Below are 13016 nucleotides of genomic sequence, written 5' to 3' on the forward strand. Positions count from 1 at the left end.
GTTCTCTTTATAAGTGAAATGGATTATTTTGAGCTCCTATCTATCTCCTATTCTTTTAGGACATTGTTATTTGATATAAATGTATACAAAAATTATTTAAATCATGTAAAAATATAATTGTTCAGGTAATAATTTCTAGACAAAGCATTTATCCCTCTCTCTTCAAAGCTGCCATCTTAGTAACCTATTATTGGAAAATCTCCAAGGACAAATTATCTGGCTGCTATTCTCACAATTTGAAGCACTCCACCAGAAAAAAGTAGATTAGTGCAATCCAGATTGCATTTCTCTTTCTGCATCTCCTTCCCATATTAATGCCACTACCTCTTCTACCTCCTTCCATGGGTTTTAGCATCCTTATATTTCCATCTGTCAATAGTCAGATTGGTAGCATTCATCTTTTTTTTTTTAAAGCAATTGGTGTTAAGTAACTTGCCCAAGGTTACGTGGCCAGTTTTTTTTGTGTGGGTGTTAAGTATATGAGGCTGGAACCAATCTGGGGTCCTCCCGACTCTGGGGCCGGTGCTCTTACTCACTGTGCCGCCTGGCCACCCCGAAATACATGTTTTAAGTATGTCTTCAGCAAGCATTTATTTATTAAGTGCCTTCTCTGTGCCGAATATTGTGCTTGACATCGGGGATATAAAGACAAAAAAAGTCTTTCCCTCAAGGAGTTTATATTCTTTTGGCATGTGCCTTATGTTATTCCTTGATTCCTGGCATTCCCTTCTTCCCACCTGCCCAAGGTCAGCAAGTACCCACCCCACTTCTGAAAAAGAGCAGACCTGTACTTTACATGATGCACTGCAGTTGTGTTACACAGTGTTCCGTTGGTTCTCTTACACAATGTTCTAATAGTCATAGTGTAGTTTTAAGCTTTAAGTAGCTTTAAGCTACACTAAGACTTTTGGGACATATATTAATAGAAAACTAAAATTCTATTTGTCCCAAGATAATAGTGTATCTATAAGATGATGTATAATTTATAATTTTCTCTAATCTTTTAACAAAATTTTAGGGACTAAAGTCATCTTTACCTGATTATAGAGCTGCAACCTACATGATAATCTGTCAAGTCTCAGTAAAAGTGACCATGGCGGATACTTTCGTTCATTCCTTGGCATCACAGATTGGTAAAACCTTGACTAAAATCCCCTCTTTGATCAAGGATGGACTAGGTTGCTTGATCGTGCTCTTGCAGAGACAGAAAGTAGAGGGCATTGGGAAAAAGTAAGTATAGCATAATAAAAAACAAATTCTTTGTTACTGGAACAATTGAATAAATTTATTTTAAGTTAAATGCTACATGCTTTTAATTTATAATTGCCCTACATTGACTACCAGAGGCAAATAATATGGATTTGCTTATTTATAGGTTGTTTGCTCATCTCTGCCATATTCCTGATCTTGTTTCTTTATTACATGAAATTTCAGTAGCATATGATATTAGTCCTCTTCTGCATTATATACTTCCCCATCTTGTTGTCACCATCATTCATCATGTTACAGGTATGTGATTTTTTTATTATGTCAAGTGATTATATCTTAAACTGATTATTCTTTTCTAATAGTGAGAGACCTTAGTTTTTCAAATGTCCTTTACATCTGGATGTTCTTATGCATTAAATATTACACTTTCCCACTAATCTTAATTGAGAGAATGTTTCTTAAAGTATATTAATTGAAATTTTATAAAATTTTATAAATGAGGTATGATTATTTAGCATGTGTCTTTTTTTAACTCATTAAATACTTGAGAACCTTTAAGAAGAAACAAAGTTGCTACCACTAACAAGCAATCAGAAGTTATTATAGAATGTGTCAGATATTATTAATTGGTGGGAAAGAAGACTTTCCATACTAAAGTTTGATTTCCAAGCAACTTTTCAGAAATAAGCCTCTTTGATGAGTAAGAGTGCTATATTTGGAATTCGATGACTGGTAACATTAGGCTTAATGCCGATGATACATCTGGTAAAGACTATGAAAACCTCTTGGTTGGAGGAGGGAATTATTGAAGTATATTTTTAGTCCTTTACTAAATTCAGGTTTTTCAAGTTTTTAAGAGATTTTTAGAATTCTTTGTGCTACTAGATTGGGTTGGGAGTTAAGAGCCCTGAATTCTTATCACAGATAGTGTGGCCTGACAAGTTATTGATTTCTCTGTGTCTTTCTTTTCTCATCTGTAAAATGGAGATAATACTGACTGCCTGGTGTTTTAATTGATAAGCAAATCTAGGGTTTTTCATATGTGAAAGTGCTTTGAAAAACATGAATCACTATGCAATTTTAATGTATTTAAAATATTATCCCTTTGAATAACAGTGAAGTATGTCTTTTGAAACCATCCTGATTTTAAAATTTGTCCACTATTAGTGCATTGAATAGAATTAGTATTTTTGAATGCTTTTGTTTTTCCCAGGATCTATAATTTCATCTCTCCACTAATGTAGATGGCAAGTTTTCCTCCATGCCTTAGTGGATAGATGGTATTCTTTGGTTGATGTGACCAAAAGAGATTTGTCCCCCAGTGACCCAGATTTCTGGTACCAAATCTTTTCTGTTTAGCTTGGTTGGTCCCTGGATGACAGATACACGAGTTGTTGTTAGAACTGTACTTGGATCTTCTTTAACATGATTGGATCTGATAAGACTTTTTCTATGCTTAAAGAGCTGTTGAGAAGCTGGGTTCTCTTTCATGATGTGATGTAGAAGTGTAAGACATTAGTTTAAAAATAATTGATATTTCCCCCAATAATCCTTGTTTCTATGTTGTTCCTTACTAAGAAGAAGAAGAAGAAGGAACTGAGGAGCTGGACAGTCATATATATGCTAGACTCTTAGAAGATATACTTAAAGATATATCGTTGGAAAATAACTTAGACCATTTGTTAGCTAGGTAAGGTATTGCTTTTAAATTTTGTATGTAGTCTGGTTGATTCAGGGATGAGTTTCCATCCTTCCCATGCTCCCTTGCTTTTGTACATCTTATTTTAATGCAAACCATTTTATTATTCAGATACTACATTTCTGCAAGACTGGTCAGTGAAAACATATCGATTGTTTTGTCTCATTAGATTCCGTTTGTTTTCTGTAACACTGCTTCACATTGTATTGGTGGCTCTGTAGTCGGAAGTTTTCAGGATAGATTAATTTGAAACTAAAACTGAGTACACTTTGATATCACTAAGTAAATGTTAACAAAGGAAATCCTTATAGAGAAGAAATGGTATTTCTTCTCCCTGGTTAAAAGTACTTACATATCTAATAATCTTATATTGACCTATATTCTGTTGATTGTTTTGTTTCTTAGCACTCTTCTTGAAGAATATATTTCATACAGTTTACAGAAAGAAACAGATTCTAAGGAGATATCACTACTTAATGAACAACTTCTTCCTCTTATTAGACTTTTGGAAAGCAAGTAAGTTACCTTTGCATTATATGTACTTCTTTATGAATTAAGTAAGGCTTCCCAGTTCTAATCAGTTCTGTGAATTAAAAATCACGTTTTGTACAGAAATTTTGTGTTGAGTTGTTTGCAGCATGTGGGCTATCAGGAGGAGAAAGTGTTGGAGATATTTCTGTTCTACAGAGATTTTCTTAGAGAAGCACTCATTTTAACATAATTTGATCACTTCCTTTTGGTTTTGAAGATGTCCATTTAATCCTTAGTAAGCATTTATTAAGTGCTTACTATGTGTTGTATGAAGAGCATACAAAAAGAGGCAGAAGACAGTCTTCCCTTAAGGAGCTCACAGTCCAGATTTTCGGGCTATTAATATGTGTGAACCCTTGGGCGGCTAGGTGGCGCAGTGAGTAAAGCTCCGTCCCTGGAGTCAGGAGGACCCGAGTTCGGTTCTGGCCTCAGACACTTAACACACACACACACACACACACACACACAACTAGCTGTGTAACCTTGGGCGAGTTACTTAACCCCAATTGCCCTCCAAAAAGCAAAACATATTTATACATATATATATATATATATATATGTATGTATATCTGTACCCTAATTAATATATGCCTATAATGTAAGGAAGAATTATGGTTCCCTCAAAAAATTTATCAAAGGCTTGTGTAGGGCCCATAAAGACTGAGCTCTAAGTTAATGCTGGAGAAGGAATGCTGTAACAGTGATTCCCAGATTTGGGCTCTTTAGTCTATGTTCATTTTTCCTCATCTACCTCTGCTCTCTTTTGCCTTGAATGAGGGAAAGAGGAAGAGTGGAAAGCATTGCAGACAGTAGAATTTACAGAGATTCTCAGGAGGTTGTTAAATGAAAAACTTTTAAAACTGCATTGAAAGTCTTTAAAGCTATTTCTCTGCATTTTACTTTTTCGTTAGGTAAGTGACATATTTTGATCAGTTTCCTTAAGGTACAGAACGCCCTCTCTGTTTGGAAGGGGGAAGTTCTAAGGATACCTAGGAAAAGATGTCCCCACAAAATGCTTTGGACAGTTCCCCAGGTTTTCTGCAAAGTATCTCCATTTCTAGTGCCAACTCCAGCCTTATTAGGTGCTGATAGATTTTATTTTTAATATTAATTACATTTTTTGATCCATAAAAATCTGATTTTCTTCTTCCACCCACCCCCAATTGAGAATGAAAGAACAATTATACCCTATTACAAACATGTATAGTTAAGCAAAACAAATTTCCTCATTGGCCATGTCCAAAAAATTATCTCATTCTGCACTCTGAATCTTTCACCTTTCTATCAGAAAGTAGGTAATATGTATCCCCATCTGTCATCTAGAATCATGGATGGTCATTATATTTTTCAGAGTTCCTAATTCTTCCAAAGTTGTTTGTCTTTACAATATTTTTGCTATTGTGTCAATTGTTCTCTTGATTCTATTTACTGCATCAATTCCTACAAGTCTCCCCAGGTTTCTCTGAAACTATCTCCAGCAGTTTTTACAACACAATAATATTTCAGCACATTTATATACTGTAACTTGTTCCACCATTACCCAAATTTGTGGGCACTCACTGAGATTCCCATTTTTTTTTTCATTTTTCAGTTGTGTCCAAATCTTTCTGATCCCATTTGATGGATTTTCTTGGCAAAAATACTGAAGTGGTTTGCTGTTTCCTTCTCCAGCTCATTTTACAGATGAGGAACTGAGGCAAATACGGTTAAGTGACTTGCCCAGGGTCACATAGCTAGTAAGAGTGTGAGGCTAGATTTGAATTCAGCAAGATGAGTCTTTCCTGACTCTAGGCCCAGCTGTATAATGTGGCACTATGCCACGTAGCTGTCCCATTCTTTGTCACTTTAAAAAGAGCAATAACGTTTTTGTACATCCCTTAAGATTAGTTTTATTTAGAACTAATCCTTATAATTCCCCCTTTTCTTCTTTCTTGAATGAAATTCATTTCTCTTAACTCGTTTATTTAAACTTAAAAGTTTTTATGCAACTCTAGTGTTTTCATCAGGATTTTTTTTTTTTTGCTTCATTAAAGGTCCATTTTTTCCACTATACTCAGGTTTTCTGGGTAAGTTATTCTTGGCTATAAGCCTATACATCCTTTGTTTTCTGGATTACGGTATTCAGAGCTCTGCACTACATCATAGTATAGTAATGCCTATTATATTTTATGTGACCTTAACTGTGGCTCCTCAGACCTTGGATTCTTTCTTTTTGGCTGCTTGTAGTTTTCTTTCTTAACTCTGTAAACTCTGGATTTTATCTTTAATATTCCTAGGAGTTTTCGTTTTGGCCTTTCTTTAAGGAAGTGGCCAGTGAATTCTTTCTATTTACATTTTATCCCTCTGGTTCCAAGAGATATGGATAGTTTCCTTCTGATTTTCTAGAAATAAAGTATCTGATCTTTATTTTTTTCATCATGGCATTCACGTAGTCCAGTGATTATTAATTTTTTCTCGTCAATGTGTATTCCTTTTAAGTCTTTGTTTTAATATTTCTTATTGTCTCATGGAGTCATTGTCTTCTTTTTGTTGTGCAGTTTTCAGTTGGATGTGACTGTGTTCATAGTTTTCTTTGGCAAAGATACTGGAGTGATTTGCCATTTCCTTCTCCAGTTCATTTTACAGATGAGGAAACTGAAGCAAACAGGGTTAAGTGAATTCTCCAGAAACACACAGCTAGCAAGTGTCTGCGGCCAGATTTGCACTCAAGTCTTCCTGACTTTAGGTGTGGGTTCTAGCTACTGTGCCTCCTAGCTTCCCTTTTCTTCTTTTTGGTTCATTCTGATTTTCAGAGAGTTTGCTGCTTATCCAGGGTTTTGTACCTCTTGTGACAAAGTTGTTAGTTCTCTTTCCAAATAGCTCTCATTTCTTTCCTTTTTTTTTCCTCTTGCACTTTCTTTTCATTTGTACACATTTTAAATATATTTTTTTAACTCTAAATCTCTTCTAGGAATTCTAGTTGAATTTGTGCCCAGACTGTGTTTTTCTTTGATACTTTTTTTGCCTATATTTTGGAGTCATTCTCTTCTTTGAGGTTTGCATTTTGGCCATCCGTAATAGTTTTTGATGATGGGATTCTTTTTTGTTTGTTCATTCTTCCAGCTTACTTTCTGACTTCTTTCTTCATGTTATGGCCATGCTCTGCACTCTTCTGGAGGGAAGACTGGGCTAATCCTTTTGCTGGGTGTTGAGTATTGTTTTATTCCAGGGCCTCAGGGACAGCTCACATTAGAGACTTTGCAAGCTCAGTGCTCCCAAAGTAATCTGATCCAGGGCAAAGTCTGATTGCTGCCCTCCTGGTCTGAGCTCTGCAAGTTCCTGACCTGGGTCTGAGTCTGAGCAACAGTAAATGCTGCTGGAACTCAGCAGGTTCTGAGGGATAGACCTACAGGACCCCTTTGTCTGGGATTTCTGCCCTTGTTAGACCTCTGCTGGCTTTAGACAGGGCTGGAAGCTGGAACTCAGACCCTGCTGTGCTCTTGTTCTGAGCTACACTGCCACTGCTAAATGCTCCTTACCTAAGTCCCCACGACTGCTTCTCCCCCACAATGCCACCTGTGAATTCAGAGCCTTTCCTCAGTCCATCCTGTGAGCACTAAAGCCACTTAGCATCTGTTCCTGGTAGGGTTGGTGGGGAGGGGACCTGAAGTGGTCCGGGACTTCCTCTTGCCCGGGTGCACAGTCTTATGCTCCTAACCAAATCATATCCTTGATATCCAGAGACTCTTTGTGCCTCTGTACTGACTTATGCTGGACCATGATGACTTTTTCTTGGAATTTCCAGATAAGGATTCAGCCCTGGTACGTTTTTTAGAACTGTTTGGAAGAGTTTGAGGGCATGGGGCTGACATACTGTACTTCTCCCACCTCTGCTGATAATGTTTTTGACATCTGCCAATCTTTATTTTTAACTAAAAGGGTTTTTTTTCACTCTGTATCAATAACCAGAGAAATAGGTAGACTAGGATGGGAATAGTATTGTGGGGAGCCAGTAAGTCCATATTAGGTATTCTAAGCTTCAAATATTTACTCCTAGCATAGAGGATTACTTTTATATTTTCTCCCGAATAACATTCTTTTCAATCATATTTCCTTTATTCCCTTGCTTTCTAGCTAATTTAGTGTTACTGATAGGGATTAATTTTGGCTTTTTGTTTATTTTTTTCTTCACTTTATTATCATTTTTTAAAGATCTGTGTGTTTTTAAAAAAAATTATTTTACTAAATTTGTTTATCTACTTTTAGTTTACAACATTCAGTTCCACAATTCCTTGAGTTCCAAATTTTCACCCCCTTCCTCTCTTCCCCTCCCCGTACCCCTCCTTCCCTCCCCCCATAGCAGCATGCAATCCAATATAGGCTCTACAGATACCTTCTCATTAAGCATTAGTCAGGTTGTAAAGAAGAATTATAACCAGTGAAGTGAACAAGAGAGAAGGATGAAACAAAACTAAACACAAAAGAGAGTAAGTAGTTTGCTTCAGTCTGCATTCAAACTCTAATTCTTTTCTCTGGATGTGGATAACCTTTTCCATCATGAGTCCTTTGGAGTTGTCTTATAACCTTGCATTGCTGAGGAGCCTAGTCTGTCAAAGTTAGTAGTCACAGATACTATGTATCTATAATTGCTTACAAAGTTCTCCTGGTTCTGCTTTCCTCACTCAGCTTCAGTTTATAAGTCTCTCCAGGTTATTATGAAGTCCATCTGCTCCTCATTTCTTAAAACACAATAGTATTCCATTACATTCATATACTACAATTTGTTTAGCCATTCTCCAATTGATGGGCATCCCCTTGATTTCCAGTTCTTTGCCACCATTAAAAGAGCTGCTATAAATATTTTTCTACATACAGGTCCTTTTCCCATTTGTATGATCTCTTTGGGATACAGACCTAGAAGTGGTATTGCTGGGTCAAAGGGTATGCACATTTTTATAGCCCTTTGGGCATGGTTCCAAATTGCTCTCCAGAATGATTGGATCAGTTCACAATTCCACCAACAATGCATTGGTGTTCCAGTTTTTTCACATTTTGACATGTTTATTTTTTAAAAATATTTTTTACTTATTGAGTTAAATATTTACCAATTACATGTAAATATTTTAACATCCATTTGTAAAAATTTTGAGTTCCAAATTCTCTCTGCCTCCTGTCCCTCCTCCCCCACCCTTTGAAAAGGAAACATATCTATTATAATAAATGTGAAGTCATGTAAAACATAAAACCATTAGCCATGTTGTAAAATAAAATACACAATAAGCAAAAAAAACAAAAAAAGTGAAAAAAAAAGTATACTTCATTCTGCTCTCAGTGTTTATCAGTTCTCTCTTTGGAGGTAGATAGTATTTTTCATTATAGGTTCTTTGAAATTGTCTCGATTAGAGGAGCTAAGTCTAACAGTTGATCATCTTTAAAATACTGTTGCTACTATGTATAATATTCTCCTGTTTCTATTCCTTTAACTTTCTATCAGTTTATATAAGACTTAATAGGTTTTTCTGAAATCATCCTGCTCATCATTTCTTAGAGCACAGTAGTATCCTATCATAATCATATGCCACAATATGTTCTTCCATTCCCCAGTTGATGAGTATCCCTTGACTTTTCAATTCTTTGGCACTACAAAAAGAGCTACTTCAAATATTTTTGTACAAATAGGTCCTTATTCCTTTTCTTTGATGTCTTTGAGATACAAACCTAGTATTGCTGGGTAAGAGGGTATACACAATTTGCTTGCCCTTTGGGCTTCGTTCCAAATTGTTTTCCAGAGTGGTCGGACCAGTTTACAGCGTCATCAACAGTTTATTAGTGTCCCTTTTTTTCCACATCTTCACCAGCATTTGTCATTTTCCTCTTCTGTCATGTTAGCCAATCTGATAAGCGTGTGGTGGTATCTCAGAACTGTTTAAACTTGCATTTCTCTATGTAGTGATTTAGAGCATTTTTTCATGTGACTATTGATAGCTTTGATTTCTTCTCATGAAAACTGTCTGTTCATATCCTTTGACCATTTGTCAGTTGTGGGATGGCTCTTTTTTTTACAAATTTGGCCCAGTTCTCCATGTATTTGAGAAAGGAAGCCTTTCTCAGAGAAATTTACTGTAAAAATTTTTCCCACAGTTTCCTGTTTTCCTTCTTATTTTGTCTGCTTTAGTTTTGTTTCTTCAAAAACCTTTTTTGTGTGATCAGCACTATCCCATGATCTTCTCTATCTCTTGTTTGGTCATAAACTCTTCCCTTATCCCCAGATCTGACAGGTAAAATTTTTCATGTTCCTCAACCCTCTCTGTATAAATTGTTTGTCCATTTTTACCTTATTTTGGCATATGGTTTGAGGTGCTGGTATATGCATAGTTTCTGCCAAACTGCTTTCCGTTTTTGTCAGATAGTGAGTTAGTGCCCCCAAATCTTGGAAATTTAGATTTATCAAATTCTAGATAACTGTGGTCATTTGTCACTGTGTATTGTGTACCTAATCAATTCCACTCATCCACCATTCTGTTTCTTAACCAGTACCAGATTGTTTTGATAATTACCACTTTGTAATAGTTTGAAATGATGGTACTACTAAGGGTGCCTTCCTTCGCATTTTTAAAATTGATTCTTCTGACATTCTTGGCCTTTTGTTTTTCCAGATGAATTTTATATTTTTCTAGCTCTATTACATTAATTCTTTGGTAGTGTGACTGGTGGATTTTTGTTTCTTACAGATACCCTAAGACATTTGATTTAGTATTGGAGGACCATCTGAAGGATGTTACAGATCCCCAAAAGCAAGAATTTTTTCATCAATTTATTTCTCTCTCCACAAGTGGAGGAAAATTTCAGGTATGCTCTGGTTACTACAGAGGATCAGGGGAAAGGAGTAGTTATAAAAATTGCATGATCAAATAAAGGGAGGCAAAGGAAATATGTTCTCTTTCTCCTCTTAGCTTAGAAAAGTCTTGGAGAGAATCAGATTTCAGGAACTGCTGAAGTAAAGAAGGGAGGCTTCAAGTCAGCTGTGGAACATGTTTTGTTTTGGGGTATAACATGAGGAAAGACTTTGGCTAGTGTAGCATGGTTTGACAGAAATATGCTTACATGATTAAAAATGTATGCACTGAATGTGATTGGTGGAAGGTCCTGCCAGGAATGTTTTTCTGCCTGGTCTCTGTTAATGTTCTCTAAAATATAATGCAATGCAGATTTCTAGTGAGCCATGCTTTTCTTTCATCCTTTCTTATCTCTGTCTTTCTACCCATCCCTCTTTTTCTTCAGTTAAGGGGTAAAGAAAGATAATAATCTTAAAAATACAATTTTAACTTGTACATTTTCCCGTCAAGTTTTTGTTATTTGCATTTTCATAAATGTGTTAGATTTTCAAAAGTTTTCTGAGAATCCATGCCTAACCAACATTTTTCCTGTGCTAGTAAAAATCACTGGCAAAAGATCTAGTCTTAAGAATAGTTATATAAATTAGATCATAACTGATTAGTTTGAGAGTTATTCCCAGCTACAAACATTAGCCTTATATCCTTAGTAATAACATGTGTGTGAATTCTAAATCAGTACAAATAATTTGCATATCTTCCTAATTTGTTCAGTGGTAAAATTTTAATGCCATTAAACAGTCATTAAGTTGGATACTAATCTTTGTTGTAAATTCATTAAAATTAGTTTAATTTTTATTCAGAGACAACTCATAGCCATAGGGTTTTTTGTTTGTTTGTTTTTTGTAATTAGATGATTAATTGTTAATTTCTTAGCATTGTAGCTTTTAGTTGGAGTAAAAAAAATTACAAATATAAAATTGTGCTTATCTTAGTATATGTCAGTATACATTCTTGATCTGTTGTGAGCCAATACGTGGAGAGATACTGTATAAGGGAGACAGAATGTGTTACGTTTTTTGACTCTGGTGTCTAAAACTAGGTTCTGGCAGTTACTGCATATGTTGGACAGTTAGGTGGGCCATTATGTTAAAAATGATCTTCCTCAACTTTTTTTCTGAATCACATGATGGTGATCTTTTCTATGGACTCATTCAGTGATTGTGACATGTCCTGTAGTTCTTGGCAGATTCTGATACTTGCCTTACACTTAGCTTGAACCATCCACTGGCTCCAGTGAGACTTTTGGCAGTTAACCATCTGAAAAATATTATGGAAACATCAAAGGTGAGTGGAAAAGTACTTTTATGTGTTTGTACTAATTTTATATATTATGCCATAATGTTATGCTAGAATAACACATTGGAGTTACATCATGTACACTTGATGGTGTATAATTGTAATAGCTGTGCTGCTTTGGATGTAGAGACAAGCTTCTGTATGTTGTTCTTCTTAAAGTTAGAGATTCTAACAGCTATTATTTTTTCTTCCCCTTTTAATTATAAATTGTGAATTTTTACTTTGGTAAATAAAAAAATCATTCAGTACAATGATAAACTAGATGATTAAAGGTTAAGTGAGCTCAAATGATTAGGGAGAAAAAGAAGTTAGTATGGAGGTAGCTCCATCCTTGCTGACTCTCCCTGAGTGCCTTGATCAGTCGTTTTTTACATACAGGAGCATAAAGTGCCAGCATAGCCTGCCTACTGTCTTAGTGTAGTCTAGCTTTTCTATAATCTTTTCCCCTTTCTTTTGACATGTAGTTTTCCCCCTGAAATCTATATAAATTGATTGATGGTTAAATTATGCTTGTTATAAGTGTTTAACTGAATAATCAATGAAAAATGGAAAAAGACTGAAATTTCAACATAGAAGGAAACATGCAGTCTGCCCCTTTTGTTGTACAGGTGAGGCCCAGAGATGTTTACTGAGTTGTGCAAGGTCATAACTAATTAGTAGCAGAGCAGGACCAGAACCTGGGTTGCCTGATTGAAATGTTCCCTCACTTCCCTAATGCCTTGTGTTTGCAGTAAAGGCTGATAGGATCTTTTAATAATTGGAAAATTAATTTTTTATTCCTTTTTTTGTTGTGTCATCCAGGAGAGTATTGATGGTTCTTTCATAAAAGATGCTATCATAATGCGTCTTGGTGATGATAATTTAGATGTTGTATTGTCAGCCGTGAATGCTTTTGAGGTAAGTATGTTTTTGTCATTAAAATGCAAATATTGTAAACTAATGTACCTTTGTCTTCTTTCCTCACATCCCATGTTCCTGAAATTTCTTCTGTCAGGGTTGTATCTGGCAGTTAATTTCTTACTGCAAATCGTTCTCATAAGATCATGAATTTTGAGCAGTTAGAGACCTTAGATGAGATCATTAGACATACTCCTTTCCCCTTCATGGACAGATAAGGAAACTGAGACCCAGAAAGTTTAAGTGACTTCAGAGGGTTTTAGAGATTAGAGGTGCTGCAGCAACTCTAGTCTAACCCATTCCTAGAAGGAATCTCCATTATCACATCACAATCTCCATTATCACCAAGTATATGGAGTACCCACCCTGCTTGAGAAGTTCCAAGAAGGGGGAACTCAGCACTTCTCGAGACAAGCCATTCTACTTTTGGACAACTCTAATGGTTAAGAAATTTTTCCTGACCTCAAGCCTGAATTGGCCTCCTTGCATTTTCTATCCCTTGTTCTGCA

General features: G+C 35.7%; 1 protein-coding gene across 2 annotated transcripts in view; it reads left to right on the forward strand.

Moving 5' to 3' along the window:
• Positions 1 to 13016, forward strand: part of HEATR1 (HEAT repeat containing 1) — a 64029-nt gene that overhangs the window by 11120 nt on the left and 39893 nt on the right. Inside the window, exons 7-13 of one of the 2 annotated variants that reach the window (XM_069064492.1) lie at positions 1019 to 1230; positions 1376 to 1509; positions 2788 to 2899; positions 3314 to 3424; positions 10150 to 10267; positions 11491 to 11598; positions 12412 to 12507. In XM_069064492.1, the coding sequence (XP_068920593.1) occupies positions 1019 to 1230; positions 1376 to 1509; positions 2788 to 2899; positions 3314 to 3424; positions 10150 to 10267; positions 11491 to 11598; positions 12412 to 12507 (891 nt within the window). The remainder of the gene's footprint in view (positions 1 to 1018; positions 1231 to 1375; positions 1510 to 2787; positions 2900 to 3313; positions 3425 to 10149; positions 10268 to 11490; positions 11599 to 12411; positions 12508 to 13016) is intronic. The other variant, XM_069064493.1, reaches the window with a different exon arrangement.

This window comes from Petaurus breviceps, unplaced genomic scaffold (assembly GCF_028583685.1).
Source record: "Petaurus breviceps papuanus isolate PSGF00001 unplaced genomic scaffold, PetGlider_PUasm1.0 90633, whole genome shotgun sequence".
NCBI lineage: Eukaryota > Metazoa > Chordata > Mammalia > Diprotodontia > Petauridae > Petaurus > Petaurus breviceps.